This window comes from Nicotiana tabacum, chromosome 14 (assembly GCF_000715075.1).
Source record: "Nicotiana tabacum cultivar K326 chromosome 14, ASM71507v2, whole genome shotgun sequence".
NCBI classification, from domain to species: domain Eukaryota; kingdom Viridiplantae; phylum Streptophyta; class Magnoliopsida; order Solanales; family Solanaceae; genus Nicotiana; species Nicotiana tabacum.
The window spans coordinates 19,980,234-20,006,375 of record NC_134093.1 but is presented as its reverse complement, the minus strand read 5'-3'; the positions used below and the strand labels follow the sequence as shown (position 1 = coordinate 20,006,375).

At 37.6% G+C, this 26,142-nt stretch overlaps 2 protein-coding genes across 2 annotated transcripts; one reads left to right on the top strand and one right to left on the bottom strand.

The window, feature by feature from the left end:
* The first annotated feature begins 954 nt into the window (after positions 1 to 954).
* Positions 955 to 3,052, top strand: LOC142168695 (pathogenesis-related protein STH-2-like). The gene is made up of 2 exons (XM_075229393.1): positions 955 to 1,244; positions 2,553 to 3,052. Exons 1-2 carry the CDS (start codon positions 1,061 to 1,063, stop codon positions 2,849 to 2,851), a joined length of 483 nt encoding a protein of 160 aa, XP_075085494.1. The 5' UTR covers positions 955 to 1,060; the 3' UTR covers positions 2,852 to 3,052.
* Positions 3,053 to 18,324: 15,272 nt separating this feature from the next.
* On the bottom strand, positions 18,325 to 23,504 carry LOC142168694 (uncharacterized). Its single transcript, XM_075229392.1, has 3 exons — positions 23,348 to 23,504; positions 19,962 to 20,060; positions 18,325 to 19,322 (listed from the first exon to the last, which is right to left on the bottom strand). The coding sequence occupies exons 1-3, from the start codon at positions 23,502 to 23,504 to the stop codon at positions 19,048 to 19,050; spliced, it is 531 nt and encodes a 176-aa protein (XP_075085493.1). The 3' UTR covers positions 18,325 to 19,047.
* Positions 23,505 to 26,142: the final 2,638 nt, after the last annotated feature.

Genomic DNA, 26,142 nt, shown 5'->3' with positions numbered 1-26,142 from the left:
TTTAAGAACGTTAAGTCTTAAAACGAAAAGTCGGATCGTTACACCATCTACATTAGTAGTAATGTTTTAAGTAGGGAAAGTGAGTCATGAGTGCATACAAAATTCCTGCTTTCACATTACCAATTTGCTTTACTTAATTAGTCAAAATTTCGTAAGACAATATTTGGCTTAGTCAAGATGTTGACACATTAAAATATTCATAGAAAATACGAGGTTTGGCTTGCACTCATAGTCAAGACTTCGACATCTTAACTAAGCCAAACACTGTCTTATGAAATCTTGACTAAGTAAAGCCAAACTATGTATGGCCCTACATAATAAAAAACAGCCGATATGAAATGAAACCATATCCTTATCCTCCACTCTTAACAGAGGTTTCAGGTTTGAATAGTGAGAACCGACAATCTTCTTCTAGCTAGGAGTGTTTTCCTCTTATGGGCTCACAACAATAAAAGTCGAAATTAATAGGGCTGGTAAATTTCGAATGTATATTAGATGATTAAATAAAAAGATGCTTTAATGTGTCAACAGAAACCTCATTGTTAGGCTGTTGAAATTACATATGAAGAAGAAGATATTGATCACAAATTTGATTGAGAAACATATTTGTGATTTGTCGGTTGGCGAAGAGAAGAAAAGCTCCTGGTCTTCGATTGCTAAAGGGAATTATTTATTCAATACAATACACCAATCCAAGAATTGGCTTTTCAATATTATCCACTCTTACATAGGCCATATGTCATGAAGTTCTCTTACGGTACAACTAACGGCATTAATTTTAAAGAGGACGTAGGAAAATAACACCTAGAAAAATGGATACAAATGTCAAGAAGGGACAGCTTTGAACGTTGAAATGTTGAAATTAAGATAAAACTAAGGTTGCTGATTGACTAATAGTCTAAACACTCTTTCACTCTTCCTTTTTTCTCTCCTATAAATACCATCTAAAACTTCATTATATCCCACACATCAAAAACCATTCTATTCACTTCTTATTCCAAATTCATCTGAATTATCCTCTTTCTTTTGCTTCTCATTTTAGTGCAAATTAATTAACATTATGGGTGTCACTACCTATACTCATGAGGCATCAACCACAGTTGCCCCAACTAGGTTATTTAAAGCTTTGGTTCTTGACGCAGACAACCTTATTCCAAAGTTGATGCCACAAGTTGTTAAAAACATTGAGACTGTTGAAGGTGATGGTGGTGTTGGAAGCATCAAGAAGATGAACTTTGTCGAAGGTGAACTTTATATATATATATATATATATATATATATATATATATATATATATATATATATATATATATATATATATATATATAGTCAGATCTTCTCTATAACAATATCCCTATATTACAGTCATTCACTATAAAAGTCAAATTTCTTATGGAATCAATTTCAATGCTATATGTTATAATATACGTTCTCTATAACAACATTTCACTATAACAACCAAAAAATCCGGAATATATGTGGCTGTTATAGAGAGGTTTAACTGTATATAGGGCAGTCCAGGCAAAAAGTAGCATATGTTTACGTAGGGTTCATAAAAGGGTTGCACCCAAGGGGTGTGAGTGTTGGTGATTTTATGCCTAACATGCATGGTTCTGGAATTAAAGTGCAATTTTAAATTAGAATAGTTGCCTTATTACAATAATTAAATAGATAAACTGTTAATTAAATATAGGAAGTAAAATTGTTAAAAGCTTAAAAAGAAAAAAGGAGGAGCAGGACGAGAGCTAAAAAGAATTTTTTTTCCTACAAAAATGTGCATTATCTACATTTTTGAATGGCGAAACATAGGAAATTCACACTAGTTTGACTTGTTCGGCTAATTAAGTTCTTTTGGTGCAATTCTTTCTCTCTTTTAGAAATTTTTCCTGGTTGAAACATTGACACTGAAAAAGATATTTATACGATCAAAAAGTTATTTTTCAAAATTTTCACTTCAACTCACTCACAAAAATTCAAAAACATCTCCAAATGTATTCATATCTAAACACAAATCTAATTCTCAAATACTATTTTCACTTGATTTTTTTTTTTCTTTGTATTTATATTTTCTAGGTATTTTCTATTAATAAGAATTAGGCTATCTTATACTGGCAAACTCTCAATGGATGATCATGATGACGAATGGGGAATTCAGCATTCTGCTTTAAAGGGTACTATTTTTTCAACCGTCTCTGCTTATTTGGCAATTTTTATTATCCGACTAAGTTTAGGGGCTAAATCGAAATAGATTAATTTATTCTTTAAAATTTAAATTTAGATACTTGGAAACTATGAGAAGAATCATTTTAGTTGTTTCAAAAATTACATTTTTAAATTCCACTTAGTCTTCTTATGGTCTATCGGAAACAACCTCTTTAATCTTTCGGGTAGGTGTAAGGTCTGCGTACATACTACCCTCCCCATACCCCATTTGTGGGATTTCACTTGATTGTTGTATTATCACTTTGAAACTTTTTTTCACTTTTTTCTGGAATTTCACAATCGTTATGTCCAAACGCCCACTAAGTTTGCTTTATTTTGTGAAATGACAGATGGTCCAATAAAGTATTTGAAGCACAAGCTTCATGTGATTGACGACAAGCACTTGGTAACCAAATATTCACTAATAGAAGGAGATGTTCTAGGAGACAAATTGGAATCCACTACCTATGATGTCAAATTCGAAACTTCTGCAAATGGAGGTTGTATTTGTAAGACATCGACTGAGTACCACACAAAGGGTGATTATGTATTTAAGGAAGAAGAACACAATGAAGGCAAAGATAAAGCCATGGAATTTTTCAAGGCTGTTGAAGACTACCTTCTTGCCAATCCTACCGTCTATGCCTAAATGGTGTCGGAGTCAGTTTGCGTCCAGCTCGACTAATTCCACGAGATACCTGCTTATACCATCATAATGTTTTGAGTGTGTGTTCTTTCCAAATATGTAATGGAAAGAACTTTAAATAAAGAATATCGCAAGCTTTGTACTGTACTTTTCAAATGCTTGTACTGAAATTAAAATGTCTTGTTCAATATATATGATGCTCAAGGGATATGTTTTGCGATATTCCATTATTTAAAGTTCCTGCGTAAAAAGTAATGCTCAAGTTATAATTTGTCACGACTCAAAATTCGACTAGTCGTGATGGCACCTAACCCAACCCGCTAGGTAAGCCAATTAGCAACTAACCAATTCTAATAATACTTAATAAGACAATTAAGTAAAAGAAATTATCTGAATCCTATACATTTTCCAAGGACTGGTAGTATAAATCATGAGCTTCTAAGATTGAAAATTACAAAGTTGGTATGAAGCAAATACAGCATCTGTTCGAAATGTACATAAACGGATTTTTTTATAAATCTAAGGCTACCATGAACAAGAGGCAGCAATGACTGGAATACAGGTACATCTTCAGATCCAGCTTCCGTCATGTATATTAGTATCAACATCCAAAATCTGCACGCAAGGTGCAGAAGTGTAGTATGAGTACAACCGACCCCATGTACTCAATAAGTAACAAACCTAACCTTAGGTTGAAAGTAGTGACGAGCTTGAACAAAGTTCAGGGTCAATATCAATATCCAGTAACATCTCATAATAATAAAATTAAGGCAACACAAAGAATAACTCAATAATAAAATATGTTCACAGTTTCCAAAAAAAAATAAACATTTTCTTTTCAAATATAATAATAAAACTCAATTCTTTTCACTGAAATCACCAAAATATGAGTAAGCCTGAAAACTGTGATTTTCCCAAAACCTTTCTTCCCCAATAGGAAATTTTATTTTCAAATGGCATGAGAAAAGTACATCTCTATGCCTATATGGTAATGTACATGCCAATGCAATACAACATAGTGATAAAACCATATGCATACTCTTAGAGTATCAATTCACTCGGTCCTCCTAGTCACTTAGTCCTCCCAATCACTCAATCCTCACAGTCACTCAATCCTCCCAAATCACTCGGCACTCGCGCTCGGTACTCGCACTCGCACTCAGTAGGTACATGCGCTCACTGAGGGTGCGTACAGACTCCGGAGGGGATCCTTCAGACCAAGCGCTATAACAAGTCAATCATGGAATAAATTAATGAAACATGTTACGGCGCGCAGCTCGATCCCATAAATATCCTCATCATCAGACCCTCGGCCTCACTCATTCATCAATCTCTCCAGTCTCTCGGGCTCACAATGTCATAAAAAATCAGCCCAAAATGATAATATGATGAATCAATAAATAGCAACAGAGACTGAGAGATGATATGAAATGAATAAACATGACTGAGTTTTAAATTTTAATTTAAACAAATTCAACAACAATATGACCTATGTGGGTCTCAATAATACTGGCATATAGTCTCTGCATGATTTTAAATGATTCTCAGCTCAATAGCTCTAGTACTTAGAGATTTTCATGATTTTGGATAAATTCAGGTAACTACACAATACCACAGGAATAACGTAGTCACAGTTCACATGGTGCACGCCCACACGCCCGTCACCTAGCATGTGCGTCACCTCAATACCAAACACATAACACGTATAATTCAGGGTTCATACCCTGAGCTCCAAGATTATAAGAGTTACTTACCTCAACAAGACGAACCCAACGTCGAGCAAGCTAATCAATACTCAGAAAATTCCATTCCACGTGTATCCACCTCTGAATGTCTTCTTGTCTCCTCAATTCAATGCCAACGATCCGAAACTGAAATTCACCCCTTAATACTACAACGATCTACTATACTAAGCAACTACAATCTACAATATCAACATCCAATGGGACCAATATTAGTAACCAATTCCATAGTTTAGGCTATTTAGATAATTTACCGAACACCTAGTGGGCATACATTTATACATTTCTTAACCATAGAATTAGTTCTTCCAACTACCATTATTTACCAACAAAACAGCTTATAATCGTAACATCACATGTGTGACCAACCATTCTCACCCAACCAACAAAATTCTATCAAATAATCACCTTTCAATCTCTACAATGGTTATGTATTTAAATCGGAAACTTATGGCTTCTAATCACCATATCATAAGTTTTAACACATATTTCATACATAAATAGTCACCATAGATTAGTTAGAGATAGTAGACATACCTCTTATAGTGAAACTCTTGAGAATCCCAACTTGTAGTGTTCTTGACCAATTTGGGAATTTAAATGGAAATCTATGGATCTTCAAGATTAATCCTTGTTAATGTAAGTGTTTAGGAGTAGTACTCAACTCAAAAATTACTCCAAAAATATTACCTTGGTTCATGGGAGGGAGGTGTTGGACGGATTCCCCTTGATATGCAAACCCTAGCTCAAAGAAATGGCTTAGATCTCTCTCTACCCGGCCTTGGGGGTATTTAATGGGTTCCTACGTGTGTGGCCGCGCACCTGGGCAAGTGGCCGTGCATCTGGCCGCGCACCTGAGGTAGAAACTCTCAAATATGTGCGGCCGCGCATATGACACAGGTCCAGTAAAATGGCCATAACATTCTGTATACATATCCAAATGACGAACGGCTTGATTCGTTGGAAACTAGACTCAAAGGACTTTAATTTGATAGGATATAAACTATATAACTCTTCATATCTTGAGAGTTATGCTCGTTTGAAGTTAGATTGTGTGCGAACTCACTTGAAACTTTATCCCATCATATAATTTTCAGCTTGACTTAGCCTTAAGGCTCCTCTTAGACCATAAACCATTCTTAATGCACCTCATACATATATTATCATGATAAATTGATATCATTCAAATTAGCAGTATTGTTCATACCCGAATTAATATAATTAGCACCCGCCAATCTTCTTAATGATCTTAAAATACTTCGAAATTTTTCGGAGTGTTACATAATCTTTTCACTGTAATCTCAAAGTAACTTATTGGTCGATCAAACGAGCAGCTTTTGTTAGTGTCAGCAAAGTAGTTAGCCTAATTTTCGTTTAATTCTTCTTTTTTAACCGGACAAGTTGACTTTTGAGGATAGTGAACACCTCAAAACAAAGGTGGCATACTCTTTTTTTTTTAATGGGTTATGATGTAGTGGTAAGTATCTCTTCATCTTAATCAGAGGTCTCAGGTTCGAGCCCATGGTATAGAGTCGTATTTATTAGGGAGCTTTTTACCCTCCAATTCCGGTGCAAATCCGAATTTAGTCATGCCCCAATGCGAATATTGGACACCAAATAAAGAAAAAACTCTCCATACCCTTTGCCTTCTTCAAATTTCATTGAGAGAGAACACCAAAATAATAATAATAAATATTAATCAATCTTCTAATCTATCCTATTGCCATGGTAAAAACTTATACTCGCTTGTCCCAATGGTAATAAGTAGTTTTCTCAATACTTAGGTTGCATTTTTGATAATTTCAAAATTATGGTTGACTTAAAAAACGATAATCATGATTTTCAAGAATGCTTTTACTTAGATAAGAAAGACATTACAGGAAGTAAATATGAACGCGAAGACGAATCAAGATTTAGACTTGATGGAGTTAACCTTAAGTTTTTAATACTAAACATATTGTATTTTTATAATTATGGTTAAAAATTTAATCTTTGTTAAAACTTTAGTAGTTTTCACCCATATATTTATATTTCGCATAAAATATGTTGTGGTTGGCCGTACTCATAACCCATACAGTACATCTGCAACTACATGAACATTTTTATTTTCTAAAGCTACAGAATTTTTTAAGTCGTGGGAGTGAGTCTTCAAATATGAAACCACCCTACTCTTAGAACAGCCAAGGGTCCCTATTCATTCTAATCTAGGCAACTCTGGATTTGCTAAAGCTACGATTTTGGTGTGACAATCTAAGATAACGTGGGGGAGAACCAATCCACGCCTAGAATCACCTCAAAATCCACCATATCGAACAGCAATAGACAGCTATGGTATCAAAACCACTAATAATAACAACATTGACTGGTATACTCGATCAATAACTATAGAATCTCCAATCAGTGTAGACACAGCAACATGAAGATTAAGAGAATCATGAGGCAAACTCAAGTCTGATGCAAAATATGAAGATTGATGTTTTATTCGTCAATACCATACAAGAGGGGGTGATTTGTGTGGTGTTCAATTTTTCGCGTGCACAGATTATAGAAGGACCTGGTTCTTCTATGTGTTCCAACTACTATTGTTGCGGAATAATAAGTACAGAAAATAAAGAACACAGAGATTTTTACGGGGAAAACACCTGGCTCAAAAAGTGAAAAAACCACGACCTACTTCCCAGTAGGATTTTCTCAAAACTCTTTACTAAATCAGTGAGCCAAAATAGCATTTACAAAAACTCTTTTGTAAACCTAGGATTACCTCTAACCTTTTGTAGTAAACTAGCCTCTAGCTATTTGCTACAAACTTCAAGTTAACTCTAACTTGAAAATACAAAGTACCTATTACAGACGCTTCTAGATAAAGCTAAAAAGGTACAAGTTAAAACCACCTACTATAAATAACTAGACTAAAAGACAACAGTTTGAACTGGTTCTTCTAGCTGGTTCAAGTAGCGTCAGATTCGCACACTTAAATATCACTCAAACTGCTTGCAAAATTGTCTCGCTATTTTGCTCTCAATTCTTGCTTAACTTCTACTTTTGTGCGTCACTGTACAATAAGAACATTCTGCAATATATAGGAGTTAGTAGATAAAGAATTAACTAGAATCCTAATGCTACTCTTCCTTGGTGGAAGAGTTCTAGTTAAACTCAACTCCTAAATCCTTCCTTATCTTAGATACTGTTCTTACTGAATAAGGAGTCCTTCTCCTTATCGTTTTTGCAATCTTTTCGATCAGGAGATATCTTATTCTACCAAAATACGCTTATCTCCTGCATGTGCACCTCACGTGCCTTGACTCTGCCGGTGTCTATGTCTACCAGTGATGGATCCGGTTCATATCTGAGTTCCTTTGTCAATCTTCAAAACTATTCTCTTTCTTGGGCCAATAAATTTCCCCTTTTTGATCATGACAAACTTTGTGTGTCCATAAGCTTAGGCATGTTTCAACTTAATCCAATATTGACACTTATTAGAGTATTAAGCACTTATCATAAAGAACCAGCGTTATTTAGGTTATAAATATCACTTGTTCAGAGTACATCTTCCCCCTTTTGGCATCATCAAAAAGTGGCAAAAAGATGTGTGAGTCCCATGTTTTATAAAAATTACTCATGGCCACTGGGGCGACTGCAAATGCATTCATGGATCAATCATCAGTAATCAACTAAGAATTCAAACTATCAAAGAAATAGAGACAGTGCATAAGAACAAGAGCAGCAAATTTCATTGATAGAAAGTACTCTTCCACAATCCACAAAATGAAACAAAAACAGTTAAAGCATGAGTAACAAAAAGAAAAAGTCTCGAATCTGGGTCACTAAATTTCTATTCAAGCTAGGTAACTAAGGTTTGGAAGAACTAGGGGCTTGGATTTTGGCTTGGAGAAGATTCAACATATCGTGATGAATTTCCTCATTCTTCTCCCTTTCCTTTGTAAGCTCAACTCTGAGAATATCCCTCTCAGATTCAACCTCAGCCAAACGAGTCTTCAGCCTTGCTATCTCAGCATCCTTTGCCCCACTCTCCTGCGCTAGGGCTCTGACCTTGGTGTTTACAGGTGTCCTTTTCGATGAACCAGGTTCATTGGGGACGGTATGGATCTCATAATCACAAGCAAGAAGAGTATTGATCCCAAAATGGTCTTTGCTTGTGGCCATCTTCGCCTTCTTCAATGGCACCTTATAATAAGCAAGAACAAAAGTGAGGATGAAACCATAAGGAATGGCATAGGCTTTGGAGCCATTGACAACTCTGTCCAAAAGCTGAATAATGAACCCGGGCCAGTTTATCTGCCTCCCACTGTCCATACACTCCATCAAGACCAAGTCCATGTAATTTGCAATATGCCTCCTTTCCTACCTTGGCAACACGCACTTGTTGATAAATTCAAAGATCACCTTGTGGGGTGGCTTCATTTCACTCTTATAGACTGCCTTGGGATCACTCTCTTCTTCATTATCACAATATTTCCTTTGTGATAGCCAGGGCACTTGGAAGAGAATCCAGACTGGGCCATTTCTGCCTAGTATAGTCATCATAGCCTTCAAAGGGTATGCCAAGGATTTCACCCAATTCTTTAGCATCAAAAGAGATTTGGACCCCTTTCACTAGGCTGGTGACTCTGCCTTATTTGACCTTAGCATTAGCCATGAATTCTACAATCTCATTCCTAGCCAGTCTCCCATCCAACTAAAGTACCATGTCCTTCCACCCATGTATCTCAAGCTTCTCCAGCAGCAAAATCATTCCTTTTTCTTCCAAGTCCTTCAACAATCTCTCCTTCAGAATTATTCTTTTACCAAACTTTATCAGCTTGTCCTTCTCACCACCAGACACATCCTCCTCTTTACCACTCTAATCATCTTCTTTAGTAATTTTCACTTTCTTGGCTTTCACTGCAGACCTGGTTCACTTAGCCAAGATAGAGGGTTCAGCAGACTTAGAAACATATGAAGACTTCTTTGAGGAAGTCTTGGCTTTCTTTGGCAACCTCTACCTCTTCCACTTTTGCACTTTGATGGACCAGGTCCATCTCATCCAACTCAATAGCCTCAACAGGCTTAACCACTTTTTCTTTCCCTTTATCCACTGTGTTCTTCTTACTCTCCTCTAAAGCTCTCTGCAACTCCTCCTCACTCTGCTTTTGCTTGCTCCTTGTAGTTCTTCCTCTTGGAAGAGGAATATCATAGGTCTCAGAAGGAGCAGCTTTCCGTTTCTTGTTGTCCCAGAGGTTGTAGCTTTAGGAGTTCTTTTCTTCTTGGGTTGGTAACTGTACTTAACTCTTTCAAGAGATCAGCCAGGGTTTCCTCAGTAGATGAACCAGGTTCGTCTGCTTGCTTTCCAAGATTTACTAGCCCTTCAGTGGCTTCTCCTGATCCACTTCCCCCGGTGTGCCTTCTACCTTCGTCCTCCTTCTCTGGCTTAGCTCCACAAATAGCCATTCTAACAGATTCAGAGGTGGGTGAAGAATCAACCACTTTTTTCCCTTATCCCCTCTCTTCACTCCGTACTCCATCTCTCTCTTTTTCTTTTTCAATTTTATTTTTACCACCTCTCCTTCTTATCTCAGGAATTTCCACATCTATCACAGACCCAACTAGGATGAACCTAGTTTCTAAATTTTTAGCGATCTCAGAAATAACCTCAGATGAAGGTTTAGGGACAGAAGTTACCTGTTCAGAATCGGAAGACCCAATTTCTTCCCTCTCAGTCACTGATTTAAAGGAATCACTCGAATTTTGTGAGTTTTGGGCTTGGCTTGCTTGAAGCTGGGCATTTAATTTTCGAGATAAAGCACCGCTGGCCACTATTTTTCTAGCAAGCATTTTAACTCTTTTTTTTCTAGGTTGGGGGGGGAGAGGGTAGAACTAGGTTCAGGGGTTGTAGAGGAAGAGGAAAGAGTAGGGGGTGGAGGAGTATCAGGGTTATTCCAGGGGTTAGACATTTTGGTTATGGTTTTGTGATGAAGGAAAAAGCTTGGATTGAATTCGAAGGCAAGGAGAGAAGAAAGGGTTTCGACGGTTTTTCAGAAATACTGAAGAATTTGCAGAGTTGATGATGAGGGATTTAAAGGAGAAGTGTAATTAATACACAACGGCAGCTTTTTATTGTCAATTAGAAGTCTAATCACTCTACAATTTTCAGTTTGGAATGACGGTTACAACTCCCCTAGAATCTAGGTGTTTTAATTCGATGAGAATTCTTTAATTGAAACGGAACTGGTTCAAATTTTTATTGGATAGGCTTTGGAAGATTTTGGACTTGGGTAGAGTTTTGCTCATGATTTAAATATTAGTATTTCAAAATGTGCAGAGTGTAGAACACATACCTCATTTTTCAGATGAACCAGCACTGATAAACCAGGTTCTTCACTAAGAATCCTCTCAACCATGTCTCAATTTGCAAAAATAGAGAAAATTTCATTAGAGACCAGTGATTCATATTAAAATATGGCATAGGAGTATACTATTTACAGTATGAGACTGAGCAACAATTAATCTGGTTATTTACACAATTTTTAGATTTTCTAACCAATTTTTTTTTGTGTGTACTTTGAATTGGTCCTTTTAGGTGATCTTAATCATCCCTAATTCTAACATGTTCCTTTTAAAGTGATCTCTACTTAGGGCTTTTGTGAAGATGTCAGCTATTTTCTTGTCAGTAGCACAAAATTCCACAGTGATCAACCCATTTTCATAGTTATCCCTCAAAAGGTGATGCCTAACATCTATGTGCTTAGTTCTCTTATGGTGAACCGGGTTATTGGTCACACTAATAACACTAGTGTTATCACAAAAAATGGAAATACAACCAACATCAATTCCAAAGTCCTTTAATTATTGTTTGATCCACAACAATGGAGCACAACATAAAGCAGTAGCAACATACTCAGCTTCAGCAGTAGATAAGGCCACTGAATTTTATTTTTTGGTGGCCCAAGACACAAGACATGAGCCAAGAAAGTGTGCCATACCTGAGGTGCTCTTTCTATCTACAAGAAAACCTGCATAATCAGCATCAGCATATCCCACAAGATTGAAATTACTAACTTTTGGATACAAAAGACAAAGATCAGTGGTGCCTTTTAGATATCGCAAATATTTTTGACATCAGTCAAGTGAGACTCCTTCGGATTTGCCTGAAATCTTGCACAAAGGCCTACACTGAAAACAATGTCAGGTTTACTAGCAGTGAGATACAACAATGAGCCAATCATTCCCCTATACAACTTCTGATCGACAGATGAACTAGGTTCATCCATATCCAACTTTGTAGCTATTGCAATAGGAGTGTCAATTCTTTAGAATCTTCCATTTAAAACCTTTTAAGCAACTCTTTTACATACTTCTGCTGATGGATCATAGTTCCATTTGAATTTTGTTTAATTTGTAAGCCCAAAAAGAAATTAAGCTCACCCATCATGCTCATTTCAAACTCACTCCCCATTAGTTTAGCAAAATCTTTACTTAACTTATCAGTAGTTGCTCCAAAGATTATATCATCAACATATATCTGAACTACCAAGAGATCTTTACCTTTTTCTTTCAAGAACAAAATATTGTGTATTTTACCTCTCTTGTAGTCATGCTCAAATAAAAACTTTGATAATCTTTCATACCATGCTCTTGTCGCCTGCTTGAACCCATAAAGTACTTTGTCAAGTTTGTACACATGATCAGGACTTTCCTTGCTTTCAAACCCCGGAGGTTGCTTGACAAACACTTCTTCCTTTAGATAGACATTGAGGAAGGAACTCTTGACATCCATATGGTGAAGGGTGAATTCCATGTAAGCAGCAAAGGCTATGAGGAGTCTTATTGCTTCCAACCTTGCGACTGGAGCAAAGGTTTCATCATAGTCTATGCCCTCCTCTTGGCTATATCCTTGAACCACCAATCTTGCCTTGTTCCTTATAACTGTTCCATCTTCATCAAGTTTGTTTCTGAAGACCCATTTTGTGCTAATTACTGATCTATCCTTGGATCTTGGTACCAGATGCCAAACTTGACTCCTTTCAAATTGGTTGAGTTCATATTGCATTTCATTTACCCAATCTGTATCCTGCAAAGCCTCAACAACATTTTTAGGTTCAATAAGAGATAAGAATGCATCAAAAGTACAAAGATTCTTTAATGAAGATCTGGTTTTGATTCCAAAGGTTAGATCAGTAATTATGTTCTCAATGGGATAAGAACTTTGATACTTGTAAGGTTTCATAACCAACTGGTTTTCCCTTGGTGTTCCTTCAGTGTTTTGTTGTTGTGGAACAGGTTCAGGTACAGGTTCCACTGAAGTTTGAGAATTGTTTTGTTCTATTCCCCATGTCATGTTGTCGGGGATAGATGAACTTGTTCCTTCCTCCATAGATGCTTCAGTCTGGACAGTGGTTTCATTTAAGTGTTTAACTAGCCCAATTGCTTCATCATCATGTTCCTGTCTCTCAAAAAGAATGTTAGTTTCATCAAAAATGACATGAACACTTTCTTCAACACACATAGTTCTTTTGTTATATACCTTATATGCTTTACTATGTGAATAATATCCCAAAAATACTCCCTCATCACTTCTGGGATCAAACTTACCTAGAGAGTCTTTACCATTGTTGTGCACAAAGCACTTGCATCCAAATGTCCTAAGATGGGATATATTTGGTTTTCTCCCTTTAAGTAACTCATAGGGAGTTTTCTCAACAAGAGGTCTAGTCATGCACCTATTTATGATGTAGCATGCAGTATTTACAGTTTCTGCCCAGAAGCTGTAGGGCAGTTTACTAGAAAGAAGCATAGTCCTAGCCATAGCTTCAAGTGTCCTATTCTTTCTTTCAACTACTCCATTTTGCTGTGTAGTCCTAGGAGCAGAAAATTATGATCTATCCCATGCTCATCACAAAATTCAGCAAATTTAGCATTTTCAAATTCAGTGCCATGATCAGACCTGATTGATGTAAGTTGATTTCCTAATTGTTTCTGAGTTTTTCTAACAAAGGAAGTGAACATGTCAAATGCTTCATCTTTAGATGTTAAAAACAGTGTCCATGTAAACCTAGAATAATCATCAACAAGCACCATCACATATCTCTTACCACCTCTACTTAATGTTCTCATTGGACCACAAAGATCCATATGAACCAGTTCCATCGTTTTGGTGGTCCTTACCACTTTCTTGCATTTAAAAGAGGATCTTACCTGCTTCCCCCTTGCACAAGCCTCACAAACTTTGTCTTCCTTGAACTTAATGTTAGGCAGTCCTATCACCAAGTCCTTGGAGACTAATTTATTGAGTTGACTTAGACTTGCATGTCCAAGCCTCTTATGCCAAAGGAGGGGATCACTATCTAGCACACTTAAGCAAGTTAGTTCATTCTCTGAGAGTGTGGACAGATCTATAATATATATATTATTCACTCTTTTACCCTGCAAAACAATCTTGTCAGTGATAAGATTTATCACAAAACATTTAGTAGAGGTGAATTCTATAAAGTTACCTCTATCACACAATTGTGACACACTGATTAGGCTATACTTCAAGCCGTCTATCAAGTAGACATTCTCAATGGAATGAGAGTCATCATTACCTACCTTACCAACCCCAATGATTTCACCTTTCTTTCCATTTCCAAAGGAGACATTTCCTCCTTTGAGGTCCTCAAGTGAAAGGAACTGGTCCTTGCTTCCTGTCATATGCTTTGAGCAGCCACTGTCCATGTACCATATTTGGCTGCTCCCCTTCACTTGAACCTACAAAAGGAAATAAGGGGTTAGTCTTAGGAACCCAAACTAGTTTGGGTCCCTTTCTATAAGCAAAATGATGAATTAAATTCTTTTAGCCCAACTTGGTAACCAATTCTTCCCTTGAACAAAATTTTTGTTCTTTTGACTGGCCCTTTCTTTTGCGTTACATTCACTTTTATAGTGACCAGTCTTACCACAGTGAGTATAAATCTTGTTCTCAGGAAGAGTGAGGTACTTGCTTTTAGGATCCCACTTAGGTAACTGATTCCCAAAGCCAAGTCCTCTTCTATTGCTACTGTGATGTTCTTGTAGCCACGACAAAGCATCGGAGGACCTGTTCCATTTACTAGTTCTATCTAGTTCATGCTTGACCTTGCCTAGATCCTCCTTTAGCACTCTTACCTGCTCATCCTTCCTATACAACTCATCTTTCAGTTTGCCTACATTTTTTTCTAAAGTGAGTTGTGTGCAATTAGCTGTCTTCTTACTGGTTCCTAGTTTCAGTTTTAGATTTTCAGATTTTAACCTGGTTTTTCAGAGCAGTATTTTCACTCACAGTCTCACTAACTCTGAGTTCTAGGTTCTTACACTTTGCTTTTAAAATCACACAATCCTTAGACAACTATTCTTTTTCTTTATTTATTACCTCGGATTCATCAATGAAATCTATCAATAATTCAGAGAGTTTTCCTTTAGATAAAAACTTAATCTTATCCTTGAGATGAATTATACTTACCTCAGATTCCTCATCGGATTCTCCAATTGCCATAAGTGTTTGTTCATCTCCATCTTCATCATCTGATTCCTCATCTGAACTTTCTCCCCAAGCAGCAAGCATAGCCTTTGTTGATCCTTGTTATTCTTGGGATGAACCTATTCCTTCTTCATGTTCCTTCGTTCAGATCTTTCCTTCTTCCATTCAATTTTCCATTGAGGGCAGTTCTTGATGTGATGATCAGTCTTCCCACACTTGCAGCCCTCATTGGTCGTTTTTTCAGGAACCCTTGCTTTGTTGTAATTTCCATCTCTTGAAGAACTTTTTCCTCTCATAAGGTATTTCTTGAAGTCCTTGGTGATCATAGCCATTTTATCTTCCTCCAGATCAGCACCTTCAGTGATTCTAAGTGCCAGGCTTCGTTCCTTCTTGGGTATATCCATCTTCATGGTTTGCCTTCTAAGTTCATAAGCAGTGAGATTTCCAATTAGCTCATCTAACCTAAGAGTGGCAATGTTCGTTGATTCCTGAATAGCAGTGATTATGCTCTCCCATGAGACTGGCAGAACCCTTGTCAAAATCTTCTCAACTTTGTCTTCTTCAAGAATAACCCTTCCAAGAGACTTAAGTTCATTTGTTAGTGTGGTGAACCTTGTATACATCTCTTGGATGATTTCCCCTTCCTTCATGGTGAAATTCTCATATTGAGAATATAGTAGTATTCCTCTGGACCTCTTCACTTGAGGTATTCCTTCATGGGCCACTTGCAAAGTGTCCCAAATTTCCTTGGCAGTGGTATAGCTTTGTATTCTACTGTACTCATCTGGACCGAGTTCACAAACAAGCCATTTTTTGGCTTTAGCATTCTTCTCCCATTTCCTCAAGTCGTCAGCAGTGCACTCAGCTCTTGTTTTTGGAACCTCTTCTCCTTCGGCGTTTATCTTCATGGTAGCCAGTGGACCATCTGTGACAATGTCCCATAGCTCACAGTCTTCTCCTATGATGTGATCTCTCATCCTGTTTTTCCACCAGGAGTAGTACTGGCCATTGAAGAGTGGAGGCCTAGCAGTTGATTGTCCTTCCCAGTTCCCAGGTGGTGCACTCATCTTGATCTTCTCCTAAGGTGTTAGCCTCTTCAAGGATAACCTGCTCTGATACCAATTGATGTTTTATACGTCAATACCACACAAGAGGGGGTGATTTGTGTGGTGTCCAATTTTTCGCGTGCATAGATTATAGAACAACCTGGTTCTTCTATATGTTCCAACTACTACTGTTACGGAATAATAAGTACAGAAAATAAAGAATATGGAGATTTTTACGTGGAAAACACCTGGCTTAAAAGGTGAAAAAACCACGACCTACTTCCCAATAGGATTTTTCCAAAACTCTTTACTAAATCAGTGAGCCAAAACAGCATTTACAAAAACTCTTTTGTAAACCTAGGATTACTTATAACCCTTTGTAGTAAACTAGCCTCTAGTTATTTGCGACAAACTTCAAGTTGACTCTAACTTGAAAACACAAAGTACCTATTACAGACGCTTCTAGATAAAGCTAAAAAGGTACAAGTTAAAACCACCTACTATAAATAACTAGACTAAAAGATAACAGTTTGAATTGGTTCTTCTAGCTAGTTCAAGTAGCGTCAGATTAGCACACTTACATATCACTCGAACTGCTTGCAAAATTGCCTCGCTATTTTGCTCTCAATTCTTGCTTAACTTCTGCTTTTGTGCGTCACTGTACAATAAGAACATTCTGTAATATATAGGAGTTAGTAGATAAAGAATTAACTAGAATCCTAATGCTACTCTTCCTTGGTGGAAGAGTTCTAGTTAAACTCAACTTCTAAATCCTTCCTTATCTTAGATATTATTCTTACTGAATAAGGAGTCCTTCTCCTTATCGTTTTTGCAATCTTTTCGATCAGGAGATATCTCATTCTACTAGAATACGCTTATCTCCTGCATGTGCACCTCACGTGCCTTGACTCTGCCGGTGTCTATGTTTGCCAGTGATGGGCCTTGTTCATATCTGAGTTCCTTTGTCAATCTTCAAAACTATTCTCTTTCTGGGGCCAACAAAGATACATATGAATAAGTAGAACCCGAATCAAATAACATCGAAGCATCTCTATGATAGACAGAGATAATACCTGTGATGACTACATCAAACGACTCTACCTCAGGCCTAACCGAGAATGCATAACAATGGGGCTGAGCCCCACCAGCCTGTCATCCTCCTCTAGGACGACCTCGACATGGGTGACCTCCACCTCTAGCTGGATGACCCCTATCCCCAGTTGGATGGGCGGGTGATGTAGCAACTGGTGCCAGAAACATAGCACGAGTACCCTGTTGTGGCATACCACTCTGCATCCTAGGACAAAACCTCGCGACATGCCTCAAATCCCACACACATAGCAACCCCCCATAGATTGAATCTTGTGTTCTTTAAGCTTTCAGCCAACAATATGCATCCTTTAATGCATCTTGTCTTTGTTTAAAATATAAGTGATGGTTATAACATGTGTAACAATTTATGATTGTGAGTTATAAACAAACTAATCAAGCTATGTATTGAAGGAAGAAGAACACAATGAAGGCAAACATCAAGCCCTGGAACTTTTCAAGACTGTTGAAGACTACCTTCTCGCCAACCCTACTGTCTACACCTAAATGATTATATGGAATTTATCAAACTCTTAAAAGACTTTTAAGGGCTTGAATTTTTCTGTTACAGTGTGTGTGTGTTTTCTTTCTAAGTTTGTCAATTTTCATGGCCGGGAGGAGCTTTTAATATTGTACATCTTCATAATTCGAGCTTCATAATGTACCTTTACATGTTTTAGTATTTTTGACTTGACAACCCCTGCTCAATGATGCTTTGTTGTACAACTACGTCTCAATCCCAAGCTAGTTTAGGTCGGCTGTATGAATTCTCAATATCATAAATACGATGTTTGGATCTATACAAATTCATCATGAAATGACAAGTTTTATAATAGTTGTTACACGGCTCCTTTATCCGAGCTTGGGATTGGCAGTGTAAGCAAGCTCCCACAGGCAAAGTTTCAATGATGTTTTGTTATACGGAAAGCAAAATGCATTACAGTATGCAGGATATGAACATTAAGTTCTCAGGTGCAACAACTGAGTAAGTGGTTGTATCCTGCCTTATACATAATTCAATTATGCTTGTGTTTATGGTGCAAAAGGCATTATGATACGGGGAAAAAGTATAAACTGACATTGAATATTTGATCTAAAAAAGGTACAACAAACATAACATTAAGCTCAAGACTCAAAAAGCTTAAGTCTTCAAACAAGTTTAAGTTCCAATTAATGAGGACTAATCAACAATTTCAACTGATACAACAACAACAACAATAACAACCCAGTATAATATCACTAGTGGGATCTGGGGAGGGTAGTGTGTACGCAGACTTTATCCCTACCCTGGGGTAGAGAGGCTGTTTCCGATAGACCCTCGGCTCTTTCCCTCCAAGAACTCCCCACCTTGCTCTCGGGGTGACTCGAACTCACAACCTCTTGGTTGGAAGTGGAGGGTGTTTACCACTGCAGCAACTCACTCTTGTCCAAAATATCAAGAAATGAGCCATGAAGAAGCCATAATATCAAGAAAGTTTGGCTATTCATTGATGCTAAAGGTCAAACGATAAAACATAACTTTTCACAGGGAAAACATTGTTTACTGGTCAATGACACTTTCAAATTAAAATTAAGCACTTATAGCTAGACGATGGTGTAACACGTCAACAGTCTGAAGATGCAGAATTCTCAGGAAAAAGGATGAGTCTTGACTCTTGTCATAAAAAGACATCACCTAATTAAGGTTGCTCTTTGAAGAGTTTCTAATTCAGTTATAACTCTTGGTCAAGTTGCGACCAGTTGCATTCAGAAATTTTCACAATTAGTATGCATGCTAGAACGATCCTATTTGAAAGTTGATTACTCGGCCAATACGGGATGCTCAGTGCATTACTTTGAACTAACAGAATCTTGATCTCCTTTATGAAGATGTGTCTTTTCACTTTGATCAGCTTTCACTAGCCCTCCTCTTGGTCGAGGATCAAGTTTTGCATCAGCTGTTTCTTTTGAGCCCTTATTTCCACTTATAGGATTTTCAGCTTGAATTGATTTTGGAAAAGTTTTGCACCTGGTATGATGTCTGTTTTGACATAAATTGTGACTTTTCAAGCCAGAAATTAGTTCTGCTTTCGTCTTGCCCCTAGTTCTTATCATCTGATCATTATCTGCAAATAAAATTCCAATACCTTCAGCAAAACATACACTCATCTACTGTGTTTATCTTTGTGAACTACACGGCAATTCAAAAAATTCAAGAGGCTATGTATTAGATGATCTCATTCTATCATCAATTCTTGGTTATTCTACAGTGCAATTGACGTGCTAAACAATAGAAACACGTGAACAAATTTCACAATTTAGTGCGGAATCAAGAATAACTTCTGAAATGTATCAGCAACATTCCTATTTCTTGTCTAAGTAAATCTGCCAGATGAGTTGGCAAGTCCATTTCTAATGCAAGAATAATTCAGACCCATCGCGCTCATTCAAATACAGCAAATTTCCCTTGACGTCTCACTGAAAACCAGTACCTATATGTTGATTATGTGCTAAAGCTTATTTATTTGAATAGCAGAAGTATACATCTCATGCACTGGCAAACTATGCAACGGTATCATTTGTCATGTTAGTGAGAATCACCAGGACTTTCTGCCCCTTATTTACTCTGCTTTATCCATTTAGGTAATGTGGAGAGACGACATAGCCAAAAAGGCGTGGTATCATTATCAGCAGAACTCGTCTGATGTAGCTCACAAACCGCACGAAGAAGTTAATTCTACAATGCAAAGTTAATCAGGGATTACCAGGGCTTGATAAGACTGCACGTGGTCGTGGGACTGAAGTGGCCCTTGCATTTGTTTTGCTTCCACCAGAAATGTTTTGGTTATTGTCCTTGTTTCTCCCTGTCCAATCAACAGAGTGAATGCCCATCCAATCAAAGAAATATGTTAGGATCGGAAACCCGGGTAGTGCGAAATTTAGCCAAACAACGGTATAATGACAATAACAAAGACAATGGAAGTTGATAACAACGACAATTAAAGTAGATAAAGAAGACACAAATTTAACGTGGTTCGGTCAAAGTGACCTACGTCCACAAGCGGAGATGAGCAATTTACTATAACAATAAGAGTACAAAAGAGAGTACAAAATTAGAGTAAACACTCTAATTAATCCGAAATATCCTAAGAGAATAACCTCACAAGATCACTCCAAAGAAAGGGTTCACACAAGTGCTTCCCAACACTTAACTCTCATACAAAACACTCTTAATAAAGAAAGAAAGGAAGAAACAAGAATTGAAGACAAGTCTTGTTGGTGTGTTTACAAATGAGGAGAAACTACTCTATTTATAGCAAAAAATCCTTAGCCTAATAATGGATATTATGTCATGGCAAATGTCATGATCCATAAATTTATTATAATGGATATTATGTCATGGCAAATGTCACGAAGAATCGTCTTTATACAACATCAGGAAAAAAAACAAAGGAAAAAAAAAACAAGGAACTGGTTTTACACTATCAAAGCTAAGAACAAATAAAATGATGGAAATGGAAAGTCAATAAAGTATTGATTGGAGTTAGTTAAATACTACAACAGTATGGCCGAAGTTACTGCAGGAGTTAATATGCAAACTCCCATTTTTTGCTTAAATCCAACCATCGATACTGTGTGTCTTGGTTTTGAAAATGGCGTACTGTGAAAATAAACCAACAAATCAAAGCCTTCAACAAGCACTATGCAAGTCAACAAAATGTGAGAAGTAAGAAAGAACTACAGGGATTTGGAGACTTAATAAAAAACGGGTCACATAGTCACGAGATAGAAGATGGATATGCATCCGCTAAGGCTAACCTGGTTGATCAACAATAGAGAGTTACACTATTAGTGGTAATCAAGCGACAAATTTAGTATAGTATTTTTCAATCTTAAGGATAATATTTTTCAATCTATTTTCGATTTTCTTATATATCATAATATGTTATGTATGCATAGGCGGATTCAGAATTTTAATTTGATTGATTTATTTGTTAGGTTCCTATCACTAGATTCCTAAAACTTTTGAATTTATGGGTTTTAATGTAGTAATAGTTTTTGAAATATGTATTGTGTTGAAAGCGTTGAGTTTAAAATACGTTGGTTATGTGCTCCATCCGCCATTGTTAATAGGGATGACAATGGAATGAGATTCAATAAAGTAAGATGAGCAAAAAGAATTTAGTATTCTTATCGTTATTTTCGAATGACTCGATTCAAAATAAGATTCATTCTTAAAAGAAAGAACACGGAGATGACTTTTCAGACTCCTCCGATTCAAAATAAGACTCATTCTTAAAAGAAAGAACACGGAGATGACTTTTCAGACTCCTCCGAGCTGATATCCATAATGCATCTACTATTATCAATATCTTCAACATGTTACATGTCCAATCGGATCAAAAAATAAATTTCGCCAAATCAAAAGTTTTCTTCTTCAAGAATGTCACCCCTACTACCCAAGCCCCGTTAACTAATATCCTTAATGTCCTCTCTTCTACCAATTTTGATAAACACCTAGACTTTCACCTATCAGCACTTTTCCACAAAGGGTGAGATTACCAATTCATACTTGACAAGATGAATAATAAGCTTTTGGGCTGGAAAGCTAAGCTTCTAAACCTCGCGGGCATAACTACCCTTGTACAATCAGTCCTAGCAACCATTCCTAACTATTTCATGCAAACCAACCTCCTTCCTATTTTTACTAGAAACCACATAGATAGCATTCAATGTAACTTTCTATGGGGATCCACCCCCACCCCCCAAAAAAAGAAAGAGGATCCGCGTTATGAATTTGGATGTGGTTACAACGCCTAAGCCGCTAGGTGGCTTGAGACTCTACAAAACCAATGCCAAAAACTTAGGCATGCTAGCTGGTTTACTCTAGTGCTTCCAAAGCAGAACTGTCACATTGTGGGCTAGGGTACTCCATGTCAAATACGTCCAGCACAGATGTATAGGGACAAGCCATGCTAAACAAACTAACTCCTATATTTTGGAAAAGGGTGATCAAAGCTCACAGCCTCTTTCAAGCTGGGTTTTCTTGGAACGTCGGGGACATCTCAACCATCAATCTATGGACTGATAACTAGTTACCATCCAACAACTGGCTCCGCCAAACCATCCAAGGCCCACTCAATCACCTGGAAGCTAACCTTACAGTTTCGATGATAATTTCAAATAACTCTTGGTCACTTGACAGCCTCTCAATTATTCTTTCTCTTATGGTCCTTGCCCAGATCCACCATACCTGCATCCCTTTCACCACTCCCAACGTCAATTCCTCCTTTTGGAATCAAACAACAGATCACATCTTTTCCACCAAATTAGCATACTACTACAACTACAACACTCTCAACAACTCCTACAAATCAACCACACCAATTACTCTTGGATTTGGAACCTCCATTATTTAAATAAGCTCAATTTTTTTCTCTAGCTTATGCTCCAACACAAACTCTCTACCAGGAATTTTCTAGCCAAACGGGACATATTACAATCAAATTCTTGTTATTTCTCTCATGCCTCTATGAAAGACATTTCACATATATTCTTCCACTGCCCCAAGCCAGCCACCTACGGTCCTTTTTTAATATCTCCTTACCACAACAAGACAACTTTTCCACTTGGCTCCAGAAACTTGTAACAATACCTCCACTATCACTACCCCACACGCTGTTATCCCCACCTTGTACTCTACTCTCCTACCAATCATTCTCTAAATATTTGTATTAATAGAAATTCTAACCTATTCAATCACACCTCCACCCTTACTTGTCCTAAAAAAACCATCTTGCAAATACGGAATATATCACTCTCACTAACCTAACCCCTTCAAATTTCAAGCACTCTATCCCCATCAAATGGCTTCCGCCACCGCCAATGCACTATAAGCTTAACATAGATAGTTGTTTTGATCCCAACAACTGCATCAGTGGCGTGGGGAGCCCTGATCTGAGATCACACGAGCTTATGGGGCGTGGGCTACGCCAAGAGCACCATTGCCATGATTGCCCTAATGTTAAACTACTTGCCCTATTAGCAGGATTGGAACTTGCTTTTCCCAAAAATCTTTTCCCTGTAATAGTAAAAATAAATTCTCAGATATTATGCAATTTATTTATCACTCATAGTCATCGCTACTCACAGATTTTTTCTGATTGCAGTTTGTGGGACTGGACGCGATATGTCACATATTTTGAGAGGGCAATACTGTAGCAGGTGCACTGGCAAAATATGGATGAAAATTGACTCCACCAACTCCAGAAGTGGATAATACAATGTTCTGGAGCACACCTCCCCATTTGTTTTAAAAGTTTTCAATAAGGACAAATCGGGAAAGATCGCTATGCGATCACTGCCTCTAGTTTGTAATAACTAAATACTCCTTTTCTTTTAGTAATGAAGTATTCCATTTCCTTAGAAAAAAGGGATATTTATGAGTTCTTGGTGATAGTCTTCTCGCTGACGAATATAGTTGTAATGATCCGACCAGTCGTTTCGAGAGTTGTATACCCATTTACTTAGTTACTTCACAGTTATTATATGACTTGTCGGGGTAATTGGTTCGGATCCGGTGAGGTTTTAGAATAAATTGAAACACTAAGTTCCAAGGTTTAAAGTTTAAGTAAAAATAGTGACCGGATGTCGACTTATATGTAAACGACCCCGGAATAGAGCTTTGATGATTCCAATAGCTCTGTATGGTAATTTTGGACTTAGAAGTGTGTCCGAAAATATTTTTGAAAGTCCGTAGTGGAATTTGACTTGAAATGACGAAAGTTGAATTTTTGAAAAGTTTGACCGGGGAGTTGACTTTTAGATATCGGAGTTAGAATCCAGTTCTAAAATATTTCATAGCTCCGTTATGTCATTTATGACTTGTGTACAAAATTTGAGGTCAATTGGAATTGATTTGATAGGTTTCGGCATCGAATATAGAAGTTGAAAATTCTTAAGTTCCTTAAACTTGAATTGGGGTATGATTCATGGTTTTAGCGTTGTTTTATATGATTTGAGATTTCGACTAAGTTTGTATGATATTTTAGGACTTGTTGGTGTATTTGGTTGAGGTAACGAGGGCCTCGAGTGAGTTTCGGATGGTTAACGGATCAAAATTTGGACTTAAACAGCTGCTGGAATTTTTCTGCTGAATCAGGGGGCAGCGATCGAGGGCAGTAATCGAAGGCAGCGATCGGGGGCACCGACCGAGGGCAGCGATCGGGGGCAGCGAACGAGGGCAGCGCCTGCACATAATCTTTAAGTTATAAAAAGAAGACTTCTTCCCATTTTTCCATTTTTGACAAATTGGAGCTTGCGGAGAGGCGATTATTGAGAGATTTTTAAGGAAAAAATATCGAGGTAAGTGATTCTAACTCGGATTTGGTCAATATACACGAATATATCATTGTTTTCATCATTTAATTAGTGTTTTGAAATGCAAATTTGGGAAAAATTGTAGAAATCTCACAAAACGAATTCTTGAGATTTTGATGTCGATTCGTAGTCGGATTTGAGTGAAACTAGTATGGTTGATAAGGGCTTCATTCGGCCTAGTGTATCACCATGGGGTGCTCCTGTCTTATTTTTGAAGAAAAGGGATGGTTCTATGCGGATGTGTATTGATTACCGCAGTTGAACAAGGTTACAATAAAGAACAGGTACCCATTGCCACGTATTGATGCCCTATTTGATCAGCTTCAGGGTGCCAGAGTGTTCTCTAAGATCGACTTACGTTCATGCTATCATCAGTTAAAGATTTGGGAGCCAGATATCCCAAAGATTTCTTTCATGACTCGGCATGGTCATTATAAGTTCCTTGTAATGTCGTTTGGGCTGACTAACGCCCCAACAACATTTATGTACTTAATGAATAGTGTATTTCATCCCTATCTTGATTCTTTTGCCATTGTGTTTATTGACGACATTTTGTTGTATTCCTGAAGTCGGGAAGATCATGAATAGCACCCGAGGACTGTGCTTCAGACTTTGAGAGAAAAGAAGTTATATGCAAAATTTTCAAAGTGTGAATTCTGGCTTGATTCATTGGGATTTTTGGGTCACATAGTTTCGTGCGAGGGGATCAAACTAGATCCAAAGAAGATTGAGGCAGTGCAGAGTTGGTCCAGACTATCCTCAGCTACGGAGATCCGGAGTTTTTTTGGCTTGGCGGGGTATTATCGCCAATTTGTAGAGGGTTTCTCTTCTAGTACCGCACCTATGACCAGATTGACCCAGAAGGGTGCTCCGTTCACGTGGATCGAGGAGTATGAGGAGAGTTTTCAAAATCACAAGATTGTTTTGACTACAGCCCCAGTATTGGTGTTGCCTATAGTTTTAGGGTTTTATACTGTGTATTGTGATGCATCGCGTATTGGTCTCGGCGCAGTGTTGATGCAAGACAGTAGGGTGATTGCCTATGCGTCCAGACAGTTAAAGGTACATGAGAAGAATTATCCGGTCCACGAACTTGAGTTAGCAGCTATTGTTCATGCCTTGAATATTTGGCGGCATTATTTGTACGGTGTCCATTGTGAGGTTTATACTAATCACCGGAGTCTACAATATCTGTTTAAACAGAAGGATCTTAATTTGCGGCAGCGGAGATGGTTGAAGTTTCTTAAGAATTATGATATCACCATTCTCTATCATCCCGGGAAGGTCAATATAGTGGCCGATACCTTGAGTCGTAAGGCGGAGAGTTTGGGAAGCTTAGCATATTTACCGGTAGTGGAGAGGCTATTAGCCTTTGATGTTCAGGCCTTGGCCAACCAGTTTGTTAGATTGGATATTTCCGAGCCGAGCTGAGTTGTGGCTTGTGTGATTTCTCAGTCTTCTCTTTATGATCGTATCAGAGAACGTCAGTATGATGACCTTCATCTGCTTGTCCTTAAGGACACGGTTCAGCACAGTGATGCCAAGTAAGTCACTATTGGGGATGAC